The sequence below is a fragment of the Python bivittatus genome, unplaced genomic scaffold (genome assembly GCF_059951505.1).
Source record: "Python bivittatus isolate LINGU-HERP-01145 unplaced genomic scaffold, Pbiv_v1 ctg000480_np1212, whole genome shotgun sequence".
NCBI lineage: Eukaryota > Metazoa > Chordata > Lepidosauria > Squamata > Pythonidae > Python > Python bivittatus.
The window spans coordinates 3253093-3275635 of record NW_028277075.1 but is presented as its reverse complement, the minus strand read 5'-3'; the positions used below and the strand labels follow the sequence as shown (position 1 = coordinate 3275635).

Here is a 22543-nt window from a genome sequence, read left to right as displayed (position 1 = left end):
ATTATATTAAACTGAAAGTAGTTAAATTATGTTGTACTATAATTAATTTACACCAGGAATATGCAACTTCATCAGTTTTAAGGGCTACATCAGCATTTGGGCTATGCTCCAAAAGAGAGTGGGCCCAGGCCACACCTATTGGAGGAGGTTGGGAAGGGGTTAAGGGATTAAATTAGTGCATTTGACCTTTCTCTTCCATAATGAAAGGGGGGGCTTAAAATTTTGGCCTCACCCATTCTGGGAGAGATTGATCTTGGGATAACAAAAAGAAGATAATGGACCATAATTTTTATATCCCCAGTTTCTACGCTAGTAAAGTGAAACCTTGATTTAAGGATCATTCAAGAAGGATGTCCATTAAATCTGAGTATGTGTTAAATCCAGATGTAGGTCATTTGCATCAGTTTATGCCATTTGCTTAATTATGCAATTGATGTAAATGTCATCATTTGCCATTAAATTTTAATTCAGTAGACAAACCTTAATGTTCTGACTCTAACATTAGTCCATGAAATGGGTGAAGTTTATTGATGAAATTTGTATGAAAAAATTGTCCATTGTATCTGAAGTCTTTTAAATCAAGAACTTAGTGTACATGCATCTGTATAGACTTGTTCATCTCTAGGTAGAAATAATTTCTGATACCAGAATATTTGTAATCCACTGACTAATGGATATTGTAATTTCCTAAAGACATATTAAAAGTCTTTGTGGAATGGAAGGAATTTTTTGGTACCATCTTAACTTTCTCAATGCAAAATAGGATCTGCATACATTCTGAGAAAAGTAAAAGGATATGGAAGATCTCACATAATGGTCTCTGTTTCCTTTTAAGCATGTATAACACATATTAAGAGGAAATATTTAAAAATATTAATGAGAAAGCCATTCTGTTTGACAAAAGTTTTTAATAGTGATGATATCCAGGTGAAAATTTATAGCAGTGGCTCTTTCTGCCCAGAGAAAAAATTACAGATAGTCCTCACTTAGCAACCACAATTCGGCCCGGCAACTCTGTCGCTAAGCGCTGTGGTCGCTAAGCAGAAAATCACGTGATCATGACAGACTTACGGTGTCACTTCACATTCAGTAACTGTGACTTGTGATTTTACTTCCGCCTTCTCTATTAACCCTGCTTGTTGAAAGCTGATTGTGAAGCATGCAAATGGCAGTCATGTGACTGTGGGACGCTGTGACAATCATAAATGCATACCGGTTGCAAAGTGCCCAAATAGCAATCATGTGACCGCTGGACATTGCAATGGTCATAAATGCGAAGATTGGTCGCAAAGCTGATTTTTTTACACTGTTGTAACTTTGAATGGTCGTTAAAAGAGGCGGTAAGTGAGGACTACCTGTAGTCTGCATGGCTTTTTACATTACTCTTTCTATTACCAGAGTTAGCTGATGACTGACACCTAAAGTAGAACTCAGATGGAATTACTGAGCAACATAGGAACCCCAACTGTGCAAACATCCCAATAAGTTATTGTATAACATTCAAACAAAGGGACACTTTCCCAAACAATCCAGTCAGGACTGAGTACCCTCATATTCATGGAAATAGAAGAAAAGTAAGGAGAGATATATTGCTATTATTGCAAGCCCCATTTGTCCTTCTACTAGTAACATTTTCGAGGGCCGAAAAGATTCATTTTTATATAGCTCTTGTTCTGCTCTTCTGATTTCAGTATATTGTAGCTGCCAAAAGGGATTAGTTTAGCTATAATGCTAACAAACTAACAAACTTTATTCTGGTCTTAGGCCAGATTCACTCTCAAATTAATATTTCTCTGATTGCTGAACTATTACATTTTCTGTGAATTTCAGTGTTAAATTTTAAGGATTTTTTGCTGAAAACACTTTTTTTGCTAAGAGTGCATCAATTGCTTCTGTGTTGTTTTCCACCATAATAAAGTTGCTAAGATTACAGTAAGTAGAATAGGCAGTGTATATTTGGTTATTAACAAAAAGGAAAAATTATGCGATTTGTTTTCATCACAATTTAAACTTAAGTAGCATCCGCACAAAAAAATAAGCCTCTGAAAGCATAGCATTCTCCATTAATGAAATTCTACTTTCTTGATAGCAAAATATTAAAGTAAGTTTTTTTTTAAAAATCCTACAGCCTTATATTTTTAACAATAGGTAATTACAATAATCTAGAATTGTCTTTTTTCTTTTTTATTTCAGTAATTGAATATCTGACCATTCCTAGGTATGGACTAGCAAGCCCATTTAAAGGACATTTAAGTACAAAAAGTAATGGTAAGTAATTTATGAGATGCGGTAAATAATCATTTATTTGGAAACCATGCCTTTCCAAATAAATGATTTATTTTTTAGTTAAGCATTAGTTTGACAGAGAGTTTAATAACATCAGTTATGCTTTAACCAAGAAATTAAACCCAAACTTAATAGTGTTGTTTAAGGCAAAGATATTTAGCCATCTTGATCTTCTGTTTTTAACAATAAATAATACAACCTTCACTCTAGAGAAAACTGTTAAAAAAGCATGGCTAAATATTTTTGAAAACCATGTAACTTAAATAATTCAAAAGACGTATATCATAGTGCTTTAGTTAGCTTCTTTTTTCGAGATATTGTGAATTAAAACTACCATATTTATTCTGTGTATATTTAAGTAAATTCTCTCACCATATGGCCCATCAGTGCTTTCTATCTTCATTGGCATGAAATCTGTTGTCAGAACCTTCAAGCTTCAGTCCTGAGGCCTCTTTACCTCAGAGTGATCACATTGACTTCATAATGGGTCTATTCTTGGAGTAGCTGTTTTGAGGATCTCATCCTAGTTTCATATGCAAGGATATGTGCTGCTCCATTGGCTGTTAAGACGTAAACCTTTCCTCTCAGAAGCATTGCTGAAATGGCTCTGTGATTAGCGCACTTCATGTTCATGGCTCAGTAACAGAATAATCTCAGTCTTGTGTGAGTGTTGATTTTAATCTGCTTGTCTATTTAATATATGATGATTTAGTTGTTGGAAGTGCTGTCCTAGCATAAGTTATGAACCCTGATGGTATTAACAAACCGAGAAAGTTGAAAGGATCAGGAAAGCAAGATTGTTGAATAAGCCTGCTGACAGAAGTCCACAGACTTCTTGGAATCTGTGATCCCAGCAAGTACAGCTGAAGCTCACTTGCATCAAAAGCATTAAGGGATCTGAAAGAAATGTCATACTGTTTAAGCTAAATTGGTTCATAGTAAGAAATAGGTGTGGCTAATGAAAGATCATTATGTTTAGAGCCCTGAAGCGTTTTAATTTATTTATGTATACTGTTAATTAAAAAAGCAGGAATAGTAACTTAAACTTTGTAAAATGTAGTGCTTTAACATAGGATTTTCCGTGATCTCTCAGCTTGAAAACCTACACCTGCAAGCAACACTACGGCATCAGGTATTCCCAGACCCATTTCTCAGCTCATTTTAAATAAGACTTACAAAATAAATATTCCTGTTATAAAATAAGCACCTCTTACGTAGAACAAGCACCTCAGAGAATGCTATATAAATCTTGGGAAGGATTCTCTGCCAAGAATTGCATGAACCTGCCTGTTCTCTTAGATGTGAGAGGAAGGAGGGTCTCGTATACAAACTGCCACCTTCTGGATTTGGGTAGGGTTTTTTCTCTGGTTCTATCTAAGCAATCCTTGTTTTGTGGCTCCACCTAACTTTCTGCTTAATAACATTTTGGACCAAATGAAGGTATCTAAATTACATTGGTTTAGTTTAAGTACAGTATGTCTAGTTTCCTTTTGTGTGTCTTCATCTCTTATTTCTGTTTTAGCTACTTTAAAAGTTTTAACTTAAGTCGCCTTGGACAACTCTAGTTTGTGGCAGAAAAACCTGAGTATAAATAATCATTGAAATAATAAGGTCATGTGACTAGGTCATTACTCTGCTTTCTCACAAATGGGCATTGGACACGATCAGCATCATTCTCCCTTTTTCATACAGTTTATGCATTCCAAGGAAAGCAATATACAACATTGTCCAGCTGTACTCTCCTCTTTGTTTCATTTTAATGCCCTCTTCATTCACGTTTTCAGTTTTGCCTTGTATCTGCAACTGTAAATCAAGATTATTAGCATTTTATCCTAATGCTCAAATATGTTTTACTTTTATAGCTTTCTGCATTGACTCCTCCTCTCGCAGACTCAGTAATCAGTACCTCATCAGGGATCACATGGCTGTTCACTACAATAAAATACTTTCAGCCAAAGGTAAAAACACCCATACTTGAATTACGTTTAAACATTTATTTATTTATTTGTTATTTATTTATTATTAAATTTGTATGCCGCCCGTTTCCCCCCAACAGGTGACTCTTGTATTTATTACAATACTCATATGGTATGGTATGGTAGTAAGAATGTCTGACTAGGACCCAGGAGATCAGATTCAAATGCCCACTTGGTCATAAAGGTTGTAGATGGGCTTGAGCCACGCAATACTATTGTTAAGATAAAATGAATGGGGAGCAGGAAGCAGTGTGTACCACTTTAAACTTGTTGAAGGAAGAAAAAAGGATAAAGTATTATAAATATTCTGTGATCAGAAAATAAGATTTTTGAGGCAGATGTACTCATGAAAATTTGGTTAGAGGTGCAGATCAAGCACGTCCTTGCAATATTTTTTTGACTCAAGTGAGAAGGTCATTTTATTGTCCAAAACTACCATATTTTTCCGACAATAAAACGCCCCCATGTACAAGACATCCCCCACTTTTCTAGCCCAAAATTTAAAAATCAGTATTTTAAAGATAGTGCAGAACACATTTTTATTTAGTAATTAGTTAACATTTACCTGATACACTCGGTGGGAGGAGGTCCAAACCGTCTCTCTGCAGCTCTATTTCCAGGCTCTTTTGCATAACTGATTACATTCAAGCACGAGTGAAACTGCAGATAGCTTGTCTCTGCAAACAGCCTTCCTCTAATTGGTTTGTTCAGCATCAGCTGACGTCAGTTACATCAGGCTTGTGATTGGGGGAAGTCTGTTTGGGAGACAAGCTATTTTACTCGTGATTGGAGGCTAGCAATAGGAAGAAGCCTCTCTGCAGAAACAAAGTTTGGCAGTTTTGCAACCGCGATTCTCGGCTGACTTCCTTGAATAAGACGCCCTTCAGTTTTTAGGGTAAGGATTTTAGAAAAAAGTATAGTCGGAAAAATACGGTATATAGCTCTATCTGTGTTGTCTCCTGAGTTGTTAAAAGTTGGGCAGCATACAAGTTTTTTATTATTATTATTATTATTATTATTATTATTATTATTATTATTATTTTCACTTCTCTTTGCAGAGTGTTTCAGAATGCAGTTTTCCTTTTATTTATATATATATATTAAAAAGCATTGGCTTAATGGGTATCATTTAGAAGTGGGGAAAATGCCAATATCTTCACTTATTCATTCTAATGACCCTACTTCTGATTTAATCAGAAGTATTTATGAATCTTGAGAACATACTATTTTCTCACTAAGAATGCAACAGACATAAAAGCTATAGACAGGACATCTGTAGCCAATACTAATGAAAGTTTGAAGGTTTCAGATGATTGTTACATAAAATAATTATTTCATAATATGCTACTTCCTGGATCATTGGACAGATATCTATTCTCCAAAGTGGTGATGTATCCTAATTAATATTTAGCAGTGAGCTTCTTCAACTCTTATAAAGAGATTACACAACAAGATGAAAGTAATAATACTCCTATAGAAGTCTATTCAGAAGTAAATTCCATTGAGTTCATTGAGGCTTATTTCATGGGCTATAGGTATGTGCTCTAACCTTCTAATAGTTAAAACTGCATAAATTGGTAGCTGTCATAAGAGGGGTGCCTTGAGGTACTGGATCACTAAGAATATATAAAATGTTCCATACATAGAATTATTTCTGCATGGTCCATGGCCACACTGAAATATGTATGTTTCAGGTTTTGGGGGCTGTGCTAAGAACAAAATGGGACTGTTTGGGCAAGGGCATGGGTCAAAATGGGTCTGTTCTGGGCAGAAGTGGTTTGGGAAGGAGGAAGAGTTGGGGGAAGCCAGAACCACAGCAGCCACAGCAGTTGAGGGGAGGAAGGGAAAGGGAGAAATTACTGGGAAGATCAAGGACAGGTGGGCAAATGGGATATGACACTGCAACACTGGTGATGGCTGAAGGAGGAAGGAAAGGAAAGAGGTGGATGTCAAGTTCTGGACTGGATACAATTAAACAGGCGCACAAGAGTCAAAGAACCTCTGACAAGTGGATTGTATTGTAGAAAACTTAAAAAATATCAGCTTCAAGTTCTCTTTATAACAATCAGTGTTCAGATGTTTTGCATCTGTTTCCCCTGCCTATTCTGTGTAAAGGACTATAAACATTACTGTTTTAGGAGTTTCCATCTTTTCTTTGTTTAGGTAGCACCCAGATCCGATATCAGATTTTTTATTTTTGTCTGAATGAGAACTAACTTTCACACTGAGAATATTTGGGGGGGGGGGGTTGATGAGTTATGCCCCTCTGTGACAGCTTACTGAGGGAAGGGAGACACTGGGAAGATGATGGGGGGCTGGGCCGGGGAGTTATGCCATGCTGGCAGCTGCTGAGGAGAAAGAGGGGTTGCAGGGACCAGCCTTGCCCTACTTGTTTTAATCTAGTATTATATTTTATAAGCTACCTAGAGTCTTCTGAAGTGGACTGCTATATTAAAATATCATCATCATCATCATCATCCCATCTGCATTTTGTTTTATCTGAACTGGAACCACGCAAACATTCTGGGTTTTGTTTTGACTGAACCACGACTGGCCCAAATGGTTTGGCAGAAAGTTTACAATGCAATGGTTTGTTTTGGGTTCAAAACAAAACAAAATCTATTTAATGAACACCCTGTGGCCTGCTATTCTTCTTAAAGTAGCTTTTTAAGGTAGTTAGTTGCTAATGAGTTTTTTTACTGGCTGGAAAAGCAGCTTAAATTACAAATATGTAAATGGAATGTACTAAATTAGCATATCCCATTTGTTTTCTGTGCAGCAGGACATTTATTTTTCTAATGAGATGGAGTATCTGAGATATTTTGAGGTAATTTATCTTTACAGGGTAATAATCCAAATTGAATTAGATATATAGGATGAAAAGAAAGTGTGCTATACTGAGGAAGAAAAGGAAAATATGCAGCTTGATCATAATACTTTTCTCTGATGTTTACAGAGACATGGAATATCATTATAAGCCTGGTACTCTGCCTGTTCGTTCACTCATTTAATTCTATTGATACTCGACAGTTCCAAACTGAGATTTGCCTGGAAGCTATAGCATTTACTGACTACATTTAAATAAGCCATTTCTGTCAGCATCCAAGTTTATTTAGTTGAAGATATTAGTAAGCAAAAGAAACAGAGGAGTGAAGTTAAGAGGAAAATAAATTCTAGGCACTGTTGACCCCCAGAAAGTCAGTTGGGGGCTACAGATGATAAAGGGCAGAGTTAGAGACCACAGTGATATAGCTGTTTTTCTCTAAGCTGTGTTCATTATTTACTCGTGCACATCGTTATGGTACAGAAGATTTAAAGCATTCAGAGAGCTAAATTATGCTGATGTCTGCAGGAAATTAGGCCATTTCCCACTCCTGATACCCAATGATAATATAATGGAACTGCAAATCATGGTTCTAGGAAGAGGCAGATAAGAGTTAGGCCAAACTAGACCTGTGGAAAAGACCTCCACCTCATCTCTGTTGGAAAATATGGGGTTTCAACCAAGCCTGTCTCACAGGAGCACAAAGGGAGGGGTGGCTTAGCTGCGGCCTAGCTTTGCTGCTTTATGTGGGAGGGGCTTGGATCCCAGCTTTTTTCCTTCTTCCCTCATTTTTCCTACTCTTCTCCTCACGGCTCTCCACGAGGTAGGAATGAATGAATCCTCTTTCCTCCTCATGGGTTTTGAATTAACATTTCATAACCCCAACATAGGGTTATGGGCCCAGCGTATCAGCCCAGGAGGTTTCTTTGGTCTTACAGTCAAAAAACTGCTTGCACATTTTTAAAGGCTCGGTTCAGATTTTTTTTCTCTCTCTCCTTTTAACAATGGAGAGGGAGGAGGGGTTTCCCCCCATCCCGAAGTTGAATGAAGATAATTTTTCAGCTTGGCTATACAGACTAAGGCTACGATTGGACTTTTGGGGCAGCCTAGATTGTTTAGATTCCCCTCAACCACAACCAGAGGATTCTGAGGAAGCCAAGAGATTATGGGAACAGAAAAACAAAAGGGCCATGATTTTAATTTCTAGTTCATTACCTGATCACAGACTGGCAGAAATAAAAGATCTTCCCACTGCCAAAGAAATGATTGAGAACCTGAGGACATTATATTTAGAAAATGATGATCAGAAGATTATTTCGTTACTGAGGGAACTGATTGCATCTAGTTTTTTAGAAGATGAGGATATTAAGGAGCATTTATTGAGAATGCAGTCTATCTTTGAAAGGCTGAGCACAATTCAAAATCTCATGAATGAAAGACTAAAAATGGCTTTTCTATTAAGCTCATTACCTGACAAATATTACCCTTTTGTAGCAGCGCAGAATTTACAAGGGATGAATTTATCTCAATTGTTTGGAGCAATTAGAAGTGAAGCGAGGAGACAGAAAAATTATTTGTATTTCCATAAAAAGTCAACAAAAGACATGGGTTACCTGGCAGAAAAAGGGAAACATGAGCAGAAACCATTGATTGCTCATCAGCACAGCAATAAACCCATTGTTTGTCATTCCTGCAACAAGCCAGGGCACATAGCTAGATTTTGTAAAAGCTGAGACAAAAAGTTTTTTTCAAAAGGAAGGGATTCCAAGGAAAAATTAGCTCTGCATACAGTTTTCAGAGCAGAAAATGCTCTTGGAGCTAATTCTAATGAAGCCAGAAGTCAATGGATCTTAGATTCAGGTGCAAGCCAACATCTTTGTGGGAACAGAGATAACTTTAGTGAACTGAATGAAGAGCCGCAAGGGAACATTGTTCTTGCTGATGGGAATTCCATCTCAATGAAAGGAAAAGGCAAAATACCCTTGAGATATTTTAATAGAGAAAAATACAAAGACCTCATAGTGACAGATGCATATTATGTACCGCAGCTGACAACCAATTTGCTGAGTGTGCAATCATTAAACAGAAAAGGTTTCAATATAATGTTTAAAGCCAATAGAACATGTGAAGTAACCAGTGGTAGGCAGATTTATGTTACAGGCTTTGAGAAGAATGGAGTGTACCAGGTGAACTGTGAGCAGCCACCACCAGATGTCAGCCTCACCTGCCAACAGCAGCAGAGAAAGAAGAACATCAGCGCCACCATATGGCACAAGCAGGGGCTTTGTTGCAATTTTTAGAATGAAGAAGGAAAATATGGTAAGAGACCTTGAACTAAGCAATTGCAAAAAATACCAGTCAAAATGTGTAGTATGCATCAGAGGAAAGGCAACAAGGCCTCCCATACCCAAACAGAAGAAAAGGCGCGCAACTAAACCACTTGAACTTATCCACACTGATTTATGTGGACCTCTTCAAACGTCAGCAGATGGAAACAAATACATAATATGTTTTATAGATGATTTTCCAGGTATTGTGTAATCTACCTGATGAAGGAGAAGTCCTAAACTGGGGATATGCTAAAGACATACGTTAGGAATAAAGGTAAAGGAATAAATTCAACCAGACCCTCAAGCCCTTCAAAGCAACAGAGGCGGTGAGTTCATTTCTAACACCATGCAGACATACCTAACACAACTAGGCATAGAGCACAGTTCATCCCTTACACACCAGAGAGTAATGGAGTCGTAGAATGAAAAAACAGATAATTGATGGACATGGTAAGGAGTATGCTGTTAGAGGCAGATCTACCTGACAAATACTGGGCAGATGCTGTTATCACAGCTACATACTTGCAAAATAGATTGTGAACCAGAGCCAATAAGGCAACGCCTTTTGAGCTTTGGCATGGGGGAAAACCAAGTGTCAAAAACTTAAGAGTGTTTGGATCTAAGGCCTATGCCCACGTACCAAAAGAAAGGAGATCCAGACTAGACCCTAGAGCTGAAGATGGGTTCATGATTGGCTATGCTCCAGGAAGCAAGGAATACAGAATCCTGAACCCAAAGACAGGAAGAGTAAGCGTATGCAGCGTGGTATACTTTGATGAGAGGGAGAGAGGCTGCTGTACTCAGATGGATAATGACTGCGGAGAAACCAGCAGCAGCAGTTACCAGCCTGAGATGTTCAGCCTGGCACCAGAAGACACAACTACACCAACCCAGAGGGAGATAGAAGTCCAGGAAGAGACTCCACCGGAGACAGATGATGAGGCCAAGGATGCAGAAGAGGGTGAACCACCAGTCGTCGCTCCTGAACCTGCTCTGAGACGCTCATCACGACCCAACAAAGGAGTTCCAGCTGACAGACTTACCTACCTCGCAAGGTCGTCGCTACCAAGTGAACCTGCATCATAGAACGAGGTGCTGCAAATGACAGCAGATGAGGTAAGTAAGTGGAAAAGGGCAGCACAGGAGGAGCTAGATGCTCTGTACAAAAACAAAACATGGACTTTAACTAAACTACCAAAAGGCAAGAAGGCCATAGGTTGTAAGTGGGTGTTCAAGGCAAAACAAGAATGGCAAAGTACAAAAGTACAAGGCCAGATTGGTAGCAAAAGGCTACTCACAGAAATATGGACAGGCCTATTATGAATGTTTTACTCCTGTTGTGAAACACACCACAATTAGAACGCCTCTAAGTCTAGCAGCATCCGGGAACACGGATGTCAAACATTTAGATGTTAAAACTGCATGGGGAGTTTTACACGGGGAGATAGAAGAAGAACTTTACATGACACAGCCTCCAGGCTTCACTAATCCCAATACCAAGCATCTTGTTTGCAAGCTTCAGAAGGGAATTTATGGCCTGAAGCAGGCAGCCAGAGCGTGGAACAAGAAGCTAAACCAAATACCTCTTGACCAGGGTTTTGTTCAAGGAAAAGCTGATCCGTGCCTATACACAAGACACAGAAATGGGAGGGATGTGTATATACTTTATGTGGATGACTTAATGATTTGCCACAATAACAAGAGGGACTTTAATGATGTTGTTTCTCAACTAAATAGAGAAGTAGAAATAAAGCATCTGGGCAATGTCAGCTACTACTTAGGAATACAGTTCAAGAGAGAAGAAGTTGGGAGCTTTCTTCTAAGTCAGTACCAAAAGATTCTAGAACTGTTGGAAAGCTTAGGATTGCAGAATGCCAATCCTGCACCTACACCGATGGAGACAGCTTTCCACAAGCAACAAGAACCCAGCGATTTCCTACCAGAGAACAATGAATATAGACGTGCCATAGGAAAATTGTTGTATCTGGCCACCACCATTAGACCAGACATTGCAGCTGCCGTGGGCATTCCATGCAGAAGACAAGCACGCCCACACAGAGAGACTGGACTGGTATCAAGCGGGTGGGAAGGTACCTAAAGGAGACCATGCACCTAAAACTAAAACTGCCAGCCACTGAGAATCCTAGACTAGTGGGATTCACAGATGCAGACTGGGCAGAAAACATTGCTGACCGTAAGTCCACTAGTGGCTATGTATTTTTCTATGGGGTGGAACAGCGAGCTGGGGAAGTCACAAACAAAGCACAATAGCACAGTCCTCTGCAGAAGCAGAGTATGTGGCAGCAACAGACGCACGTAATGAGACTGTGTGGCTTAGATTATTGCTTGCAGACATGGGTATAGACGAACCAACCCCTATACAAATCTTTGAATTCAGTCAGAGTTGCATCAGACTTTCACAGTCAGAGAAAGTAGGTGGGAGAAGTAAGCACATTGATGTAAAGCATCATGTGGTGAGAGAGTTGCAACAACAAGGGTTAATCAAACTAGACTACTATCCCACAGGAAACATGACAGCGGACATCTTCATGAAGCCGTTGTTGAGAACCAGTTATCAGAAACTAAGAGAAAAACTAAATATTGTGAGACACAGAGACATGCAAGGTTGAAAAGAAGGGGTGTTGGAAAATATGGGGTTTCAACCAAGCCTGTCTCACACAAGCACAAAGGGAGGGGTGGCTTCGCTGCAGCCTAGCTTTTCTGCTTTGTGTGGGCGGGGCTTGGAGCCCGCCTTTTTTCCTTTTTCTCTCATTTTTCTTACTCTTCTCCTCATGGCTCTCCATGAGGTAGGAGTGAATCCTCTTTCCTCCTCATGGGTTTTGAATTAACGTTTCATAACCCCACCAATCTCTTCCTCTCATGGCTGCTGCCTGAAGCAGTTGAGGAAGGGAATGTGCTAAGCAAATAAAATGGGAGTTGTATACTCTTTCTCTCCCTTTGCCATGGCTGCTGATGGGGACAGTTTTGGCAGGAAAGTAATCAAATGGCAGTTGATCTCATCTGCATTAACATTAGAGGCCTGGCTGTTTTAATTTGAAGTTAGGTCAGGTGATCAGGAAGCCTTGTTGCCAGTGCTGACGGCTTGGGGTCTTACGGTAAGAAATGATAGCCTGGCCTTCCCTATATGCTCAGAGATGGTCTTGAGTCATAATTATAAAAAACTATTAAATAGTTTCCAAGACTGAGTTTCTAAGACTAATTCAGATGAAACCCAGAAGAGAGATAATTCTAACTAACATGTTGCTGATCAATCTGACAGCTCAGTATGCTGTTGTTACTTCCTTCAGTATACACATTTTCTTCCCATCTTTAAGCTCTCCTAAAGTGAGAAAAATCATTGCTAGATATAAATGAGAAGGTTTCATTTTGGAACATACAGAGAATTGGATGAAGACCAGAAGTTTTATCTGAAGGCAGATAATCCATGTTCAAGATCCATCTCAGTCTTACATTCATTGTAACTCTCCACAAAAGCTGCTGGAGATACAGAGTAAAAATAGGTTTTGTCCTATATTTTAAAAAAAGGGTGGGGGGTATTAATTTTCTGGTTTCAGCAGATTACCATTTCTGGATGTTCTCCTGCTGTCCATCTTCCTGTTTTCATGGCTAACTATAGTGCAGTATTATGTCTGTATAATGTTACCAGATTATGAGTTGAGCCAAAGTTTGCTAATCTGTTCTTATTCTGCTTGCCAATTCTGGTTAGAAGCTTTCTAGCAACTCAGCAGAGCTTAGAGTTTGCTTCCAGTTTTCTAACCATAAGGATGTGTCCCACAGATTGTGCCACCCAAGCATTCTATATATTCCTTTTCTTCTCTCCATTATCCCCTGTATCTAAAAAATTATTACTTTGCCACACATAGCAAATGGTGAGGAGCAAAAGTAACTTTGTAATGATCAGCTGCTGTCCAGCCTAGGATTAAATGCTCATTTGTTTCTAATATACTTACAATATGTGTGCATTAATTGGATGACAGAAGCCCCTTTTGCGTTCCTGAACATCATGAGTAATCAGTAGGCTGCCCCCCCAAAAAACCCATATTTTCAGAGGGGGCAGATTCATGGGATTAACTGCACAGGCATACATCTTTGAGTATTGTATTGGCTTGAATGAATATTCCATTATAATATGATAATGTAAAATGTTGTTCTACTTTTCATGCATTGTTACCTCCATTCCCAGCACCTGCCTTATGGAGGGAAAAATATAAATTCAGTTCTCAAGAAAATTTCATGAGACAACAAACTTTTTTTTTAAATCGAGTATTACTTTGTTAGGAAGAAGGGTATAAATCCAGAGTTACACTTACATAATGCTTTGTTTTATAATGAAGGCATATTTTTCATAAATTTGGAAGTATACCATGGCATAAATTTATAGGAAATATTTATTAAAGCATATGTTCCCTATAAATATATTGATGATACTCAACTATACATCTCAGTCCTGGGCTAAATAATCAATGTAGCGGAAGTGCTAACTTAGTGCCGGGAGGCTGTCAGGGTCTGAATGGGGCGGAACAGTCACACTGAATCTCTCCAAGATGGAGTGGCTCTGGGTTTGTGGGCCTAACAATTCCATGGAAATCATTAGTTGGTTTTTATCCTGGCTGCTGTATGTGTTATTTATTATTTTGTTGTGATGTTTTTATCTTGTTTTTATTTATTGTTAGCCACCCAGAGTCATGTATTTGAGATGGGTGGATGTATTAAATAAATAAATAAATAAATGCCATCTTTGTCTCTAAATGGGTTGTATTCCCCTGCTCAAAGATGGTCCACAATTTGGAAGTTCTCCTAGACTCACAGCTCCTGCTCAAAGGGTAGGTGGCAGCTGTAACTAGAAGGGCTTTTGCACAGTTCTATCTGGGGTGCCCACTGCAATGAGTCTTGGATCAGGAGGCCTGCTCATGGTACTCATGCCCTAGTCACCTTCTGTCTATATTACTGTAATACATTCCACATGGGGTTGCCCCTGAAGAATATCTGGAAGGTACAGCTGTATAGGATGTGGAAGTTCAGGCAATGATGGGTGTGCCCTGCTTTGGGAGCTCCACTGGTTGTCAGTGGGCTTCTGGGTTAAATTCAAGGTACTGGTTTTTACCTTTAAGGTCCTGTATGGCTCAATCCTGGTTATTTGAGAGACTGACTCCTCTGGAATTCATGTACCTGTCTAACCAGATTTCATGGGGTCAACTATTTTCAGGTCCTCTCTTTGTGGGACTGACATCTGACAGGGCCTTGGAAGTGGGCTTTTTCCATTGCTGTCCTCATTCTCCTTCCCAGTGGAGCTTCAGTCTGCTTCATCCTTTCTGTGCTTCAGGAAACCTAAAAACTTTTGTCTTCCAGTTGGCACAGGAAGACGAGCTTTATAATATGGAAGTGGGCTCTATGTCATGCCTGGCTTATTCATGTGGGTTTTGGGTTTTTTTTAAAAATAATTTTTTATTAGCTGTCTGGAGCCTCAAGAATGGGTGGCATACAAGTATAGTAAGAAAGTAGGTAGACAGGTAGTTAATTAAAAAACAACCTATTTAAAAGCATGAACAAGTTGTGCTTCAAAGTTTCATTTTGTAGTTTCATATTGATAGCCAATGTCAAGCAAAGGCTATTGCAAAATAAGTTACTTTTTAATTCACTTTAATTGCGTTGTTTGTTTTCAGCTGCTATAGACTGTTCATTACCAAAAAGCAGATTAAACAGCATAAAATGTAAGTATTTTCTTTGATTTGTTAATAATTTTTAAATGTTCCCAAAGTACACCACGAATATTGTATTTTATACTCCTACACCTGAAAATATAGCATCTAATTGCATTCCTGCTTGCAAGAGCACATAACAAACCCCACAACAATGTATTTTTTCTCTATTTTTCAATTTGCAATTCTTTTGTTTGCTTGATTCTCCTTCATATCTGATCCAGGATTTCACTGGAGATCAATCAACAGTTTTTTGCTTTAGCTCAGAGCCAGAAATATAGTACAGTACACTATACTGTATAGTACAGGGGGAGGCACACAGAAGTTCAGTTTGGTTTGTTTGCTTATGACATTTCAGAGGATTTAGAGAATGAAATTAAAACAAAGGAGTTTCAAAATGCTTGGGAATCTTATTTTTTAATTAAATAAGTTTTAACTTTTTAAAATTAAATACTTTCCTTATCAGTTTTGTAGACCAAAACTTCATCTTCAGGATCTGTACATGGGAATGTGCGAACTCTGTGTTCTGGTCCCAGAATGTTTCGTTTTTCTTCCAAGTCTCACTGATCCAGCTTTTCTAGGAATGGTTATCTTTTTCTCTGAAAATAAATCTTTCAAAAGAGGAAGACCCAGGACAAACGCAGTTTTGCGCATAACTATCTTTAGGTTACTATTTTGTAAACTTGGCAAATGTTAACAACAGCAGCAATTAAAACTTGATATTATAGAAACCATTCCTCAGAAAGACCAAGTGAATGAGGAATGAACCAGGAGGAATATTATTATAATAGTGAATAATAATATGTGATAATATTAATAATAATAGTGAATAATAATAATAATAGTGAATATTATTCACTATTCAGCAATAGTGAATAGATCACTGTTTCTTTACTTATATATACCTGGATTCAGCCAATGTATTACTTGGTGCAAATGGCATTGCATAGGTTAAAAGATCCAGTGAAAGTATTGCTAAAACATCCATTTGCTATAAATTACATCCACAATTATTCTTAGTTGCACTTTTCTGCTTGTGCAATAACATTTCCTCTCATTTCCTCCTATCTTCAAATTTTTAAGTTGATTTGAAATGTAGAGCAAGGCCTTTATTTCTGGTAGATGCTGTCTGTCAGTGGATAAACACAATTAGCCATGACACAAGATACACTGAACTGTGATGTTTCAACCCAGTATGGTGCAGACTGTATGTCTAGTGAGGATGGATGGATGGATGGACGGACGGACGGACGGACGGACAGACAGACAGACAGATAGATAGATAGATAGATAAAAATCTGTGTTTGTTTTGTATCACCATATTATAGAAATACATGTCAAATGTAATGATAACCTTAATAGCAAGAGCTGTTCAACATTGATAGTAATAACGATCCAATACTGTTCAGTAATACTGTTCAACAGTATTATGGCTTTTCTGTATTTTGCTTTCTAAATTGTGTTATTTATTTTGGTTTTAACTGTATGCCACCTAGAGTCACTTTGGTGAGATGGGCAGCTATAGATATTGTTTAAAACAATCAATCAATGTAAGAGATGGCCTTGGAAGGTGGACTCTTCTTCATTGGCAGTGTTTGAAAAGAGCCTGAAAAGCTCTCTGTTGGGGATGCTACAGTTGAGGATTCCTCCACTGGGAAGAGGATTGAATTAGATGATTTTGAAAGTATTTCCAATCCTTTCAGGTCTATGATTTTATATAATGAAACATTGTCTTATAAAATGGTATGACGACAAGCATAAGACTACTGAAAATTATTTAGGGCAAAAGTGCAGTCCACAAAAAGTATTATAGGTAAAAACAGAAACATCTGTACGTTAAGCAAGAATTTGGTTATGAATCAGCAACACAAATTGTAATAGGACTTAATCAGGATTGGATAGTTAATTGAAATGTACCATTATTTGTCTTGGAAATCTAGCAGGGTAGGACACAGTTCACCCACATAGGAATGCATTTTAATCCTTCTTTAGCTATTTAATTTTTTTTTTCTGGTACCTCCAATGTCTTAATGAAGATTTGAAAACAGAAAAGTATACATACAGGAAAGATGACCAAGTCACAGATAAAAGTAGACAGGTATCCTGGAATATAGATCTGGTATCAGGTAAACCAAAGCTCAACATAAGCTGAAGTTAGCAAAGGGGTCTAAGAATGACAACAAGGGCTTCTTTAGATATGTTCAAAATAAAGAAAAAAGAATTATACTGGATGCTTAATGAAGATGGCAAAATGCTCTGAGGTAACCAACAAAAGGCAGAGCAATTCAGCTGTTACTTTGGTTCAGTCTTATTCAACAAAAAAATTGGGTGTTCCACCAGGATATTGTGAACTTATGAAGGATAGGATCAAGAGATAAAACTGAAGCTTGAGATTGAGGAAACATGGTCAGGAAATACAAGTACCTCTTTGAATTAGTTTCAATCTTCACAAGCTGATAAATTTTATCCTAGTGTACTGAAATTACGCTATTACACTGAAATTACACTGGAATTAATTGTTGGTCTGGTTGAGCCTTTCTGTATTATTTTTGAGATCCTGAAGAACTGGTAAAATGCAGATGACTGGAGGAAAGAAAATGTCCCTTTCTCCAAAAAAGAAGAAAAGAATGAAAAGAAGAACATTATGGAAAGATCAATCAATATTATTTTGTCTGGTCAATGTTTAATTTGTTGTCTAGGAACTTGGCTTTTTGTTATGCACACACACACATATACACATTCATTCATATTCTAATATGTATTTTTCTTTTTTTAGTTTATTTTAGTTTGTGGTTTTTTTCCTCTTGGTTTGTCAAGGGCAATAAAAATTATTTTAAAATGTGGGACTGGAAAATCCAGGAAATGACAGACTGATCAGTCTGACATTCCTACCTGGGAAAATTCTGGAGCAGATCATGTTTATCAAATTTGTAGATGTTACAACATTGAGTGGGATATCTAACATCCTAGGAAATAGAAAGAAAATTTAAAACAATCTGGATAGGTTGGAGAAAGAAATGTGCTGCAAATAACTGAATGAAAATTAACTGAAACAGAAAATGCAACAGAACAAATTCTGCCTTCTCCCAGTTATGTACCACAAGCTGAAGTCAGGTCGTACAAAGTTGGCTGACCAAAGAGACTATCAAAGTTATCATCTTATCTTATGTTATCATACTAGCTATGGTTATTGTTATAGAAAATCAGTAGGACATTCCCATTGTGACTAATCCCTAACCCATTAATTTGAATTCAAACTTAAAGCGATACTCTTACTTTGGATTTGGGTCATTAAGTAGAATACAGTGTTACCTCGGGATACGAACTTAATCCGTTCCGTGACTCTGGGCGTATCCCGAGTTGGTCGTAACCCGATGCAAATTTCCCCATAGGGTTCAGTGTTAATCCATTCCACCCTCCGAATTTGGTCACACCCTGAAGCAAATTTTCCCATAAGGTTCAAGGTAATTACCGTTAATCCGTTCTGGCGTCCGCGGACCACACGTCAGGGGCGGGAAAAGGGCCGGGCGCAGCGCAGCGGGAAAAGGGCCAGGCACCGTGCGGCGCGGCGGGAAAGGGCCGCGGACCACGTGTCGGGCGGAAAAATGGCCGCGGACCACGTGTCAGGGGTGGAAAAATGGCCGCGGACCATGTGTCAGGGCGGAAAAATGACCGTACCCCGAGGCGGAGTTTGCACATCAAGGTAAATTTTTGCGGCTGGAGCTGGTCGTAACCCAAAAAGTTCGTTAGTAGAGGCGTTCGTATCCTGAGGTACCACTGTAAATTTATATGTTCATTTATCATAATGTAGACATTCACTATCTTTTTTATATATGCATTCAAGAACAAGATAGTATATCAGATTACAGATGGAACATCAGGTGATAAAGCCAAAGAGGTACTAATAATTTAATAAATAGATAATTGTTGTATCATTCAAAATAATGATTGATGGATCATTTCTCGTAAGTGAACTTCACAGACTTAGAACAGAATGAATGACTCAGTTCCATATAATATTTTGGTTTTTTATGTATTTTACAGAAAAAATAATTTATTTTAGAGGAACATCAACTCATTTTTCAAAAACAACTGACATTAACTTTTTTCATGTAATAAAATAACAGTTCAACCTGAGTAAATATTAAATCCTGTCCTCATGATTACATTTGGAATTTATTATCATTAAGAAAGTTGCCTTTATCTTCCAAAATAATGCATTATGTTTAAATTAGTTAATATTGAATATACTTACTGAAGTTTTAATAATATAGTGTCTATAGAGCATTGCCAACTTTCTCACCATCTCATATTTATTACTGCCAAAAAATGGCATTAGCTGAAAACGATGTTTAACTTTTGTCTACCCAAACATAGTAATCCTGTAATTTAAGTTTTTTTAAAAAAAAAAACTTTAATCCTGGTATTTTAATCCTGGCTGATATTTTCCTCTTAAGTTTCAGATCAGCAACGAAGAGAAAAACTGAAGAAAGAGGTAGAAAAATGTGAGAAGGAGATGATTTCATCTAAACAAGTGTCCCGATCTAGTTCCAGGGAGAGTAGAAGACTGCTGTCTGCCACCTATAGAAAAGTAGGTATAATTTGTTCTTTTTTTTTTTTAATCATTACTATTAGTGGAGGATTCCTTCCAAATTTTAGTATGTTACTGAATAGTGGTATTGTACTAAACAGATTACAATCACAAAGAAATGTTTTCCTAAATAAAGTACTTCCTTTTAGGCATAAGCAAAAACATTACTTATGTTTTAAACACAGTAGTGTAATTCCTATAATTTTATTATGTGCTGAATAGGAATGAACAAAATTCTCCAGTGCTGTTTCTATCAATTTCTCATTCTCCAGTTTTAAATTTGTTCTGGACTTCTGCTGTATCAACTTGTGAATTAAAAAAAAAAAGAAAATTTTCTTTACATTTTTATACATGGTTCATACCTATTTATAAGAAGTATCTTAATTCCAACTTCACTTAATTCTACCTCTGCTTTTTTTCCATCTGCTGGAGGGGGGAGTAATAATTCATAGGATTAACAAACTGCAACAGGCGTTTGTTCCCTATTATTTTGTCCTCACCATTTATCTGCTTCAGAATGAGGAAGATGAAATTCAGTCTCTCTTCCATTTTTGTCTAGCACAAATAAGGAATCTGCTCCTCCCCCCCAATTTTTAAATCATGTGTGATTTTGTCTTGCAAAATAAACCTACAATGCCTGTTTTCAGTTCACCTGCATTTAGAGATATGCTTGATGTAAATATGTATGATATAAATACCAGTAGTCCCCGAGTTACAACATTAATTGGGACTTGAATTTCTGTCGCTAAGCAATGTGGTCATAAAGCACAATGTCACGTGATCGCATCACTTAGGAATGGCAATCCCAGCATACCCCAGCACTCCCAGCTTGGCCTCTCCCAGCCCTGAGTCATGGTAAGGTAAGGGACTGCCTCCTCTTCAACTCCCCCCACCCACCTATCTCCCCCCCCCCCCATCCTTTTGGCCGGGGGCAGCAGGGCCAGCAGGATGGCAGGGCCAGCAAGCACAGGACAACAAGGTCAGTGAGTGCAGGGCAGCAAGTCTGGCAGGGCCAGCAGGGAGCCAGGGCTAGTGGAGCACAGGGCGGCAGGGGTGGCAGGGCGAGTGGAGTGCAGGGTGGCAGGGGTAGCAGAGCAAGCAGAACGCAGGGTGGCAGGGGTAGCAGAGCAAGCAGAACGCAGGGTGGTGAAGCACCTGGGGCTTTGAGCCACAGTGCAGGGCTTGAGGCAGCACTCTACAGTGGCAGTGCTGGGGCTGAAGTACAGATCTGGAGGCTGGGGTGGCTGGCTGAGACTGCTGAAGGCCCCGGGCCTCTATTTCAGCCCCAGTGCCGCCACCACTGCCAAGGAGTGCTGCTGTGCAGGGTGGCGAAAGGGCAGAGATAAGGGGGAGATAGGCAGGTGGAGGGAGTTGAAGCGCTCCTCTGGTCATAAGATACCTAAGCCAAGTGCCCAAATTTTGATCACGTCACTGTGGGGGTACTACAGTGGCCATAACTTCGAGGACCAGGCGTAAGTACCATTTGTTCAGCACTACCATAACTTTGAATGGTCAGTGAACAAATGGTCATAACTCAAGGACTACCTGTACATGATTGCTCACTTACTGGAATCTGAGATTTTGAAACATTTAGCTTTCTTTGGTTTGTGTCCTTAATTTTTTTAAAAAAAATGTTATTTACTCCAGCCTTTCCCCAATCTGATGCCTTTAAAATGTGTTGAAATTGCATCTTCCAAATTTCTCAGCCAGTATCATTAAATCTTAGAATTGTAGTCCAAGTATAACTTGGTTGGAGAAGACAGATTTAGATTATAAATGAAAATTAGCTGTTTATATTCATGTATGCACCTCTTCCCAGCTATATACTGTATATATAGAAAGAGAGAGGGATATGAATTGAGGAAATAAATTGCTCAAATAAACCATAGTTGTGACTAGGATCACTAGTTAGGAGAATGATCTCTGCTAGTCAGACAGCTAGAATATTATTTGCATAGTAGATGCAGAGAGGTAAATGGTAGAATTCATTTTCATTTTAAAATATGCATAACAGTGTATTTGGCATCCAGCAGCTATATAATGTTGGTCATTAGTTGGCTGATTCTTACATGACTGCTTGGTAGCTGACAGAGTGAGTGATAACATTCCCAGATAATCACCCTATTTTGGAAAGTTATTCATGACTGGTAGTGGTGGGAGATACAATATGCTGTTGTTTTTGCTTTGTTTTGTCTTATTTTGAAATAAAAGGAAGAAATAGCAAGTTAAACATCTGAGATTCATTTCATTACCATTATTGTCATCCATCAAAGTTTTTGTCATTTCTGATTGTTGAATAAAAAGCCTCTACGTTTACTAGTGATTTCATCATATAAATGTAGGATTTGCAATATGTATTTATCTGATGCAACTTTTGTCAAACTTTAAAACTTTAAAAGGAATATGCTGTTTATTTATGTGAGACCAAACCAAAAAGAAAATGGCATCTTAAAGCCTCTCAGATCATAACTGTCATACATTATGGTGGTTCTGATTGCCTCCAAAAGCTAATCAGCTATCCCCTGTAATATAATGGATAATTGACCCATATCATGGTATCAACATGTCGTATATGTCTTAATTGCTTTCGCATGGAAGAGCTACACATGTAGTGCTCCTTCTCTTCAAGATATTGGTAGTGGAGAATGTGATTACTAGGCTCAGTCTCAGCTTTTCCTGTTAATATGCGAGGATGTTCTTATGAATAGCCCAATTGCTCTAGAACTGCAACTGGTCCAAGTTAAACTCTGTGCAACTGCTATATTGTGAGTCAATCCTAATCTGCAGATAAACTCTATTGTCAAATTTGGTGTATG

At 38.2% G+C, this 22543-nt stretch overlaps 1 protein-coding gene across 1 annotated transcript in view; it reads left to right on the top strand.

Annotated features, from left to right (window-relative positions):
- The window catches only part of SPATA7 (spermatogenesis associated 7), a 58651-nt gene that overhangs the window by 5682 nt on the left and 30426 nt on the right, over nucleotides 1–22543 (top strand). Inside the window, exons 2-5 of the mRNA XM_007432301.4 lie at nucleotides 2194–2268; nucleotides 4149–4244; nucleotides 15101–15148; nucleotides 19594–19727. Coding sequence (XP_007432363.2) covers nucleotides 2194–2268; nucleotides 4149–4244; nucleotides 15101–15148; nucleotides 19594–19727 — 353 coding nt within the window. The remainder of the gene's footprint in view (nucleotides 1–2193; nucleotides 2269–4148; nucleotides 4245–15100; nucleotides 15149–19593; nucleotides 19728–22543) is intronic.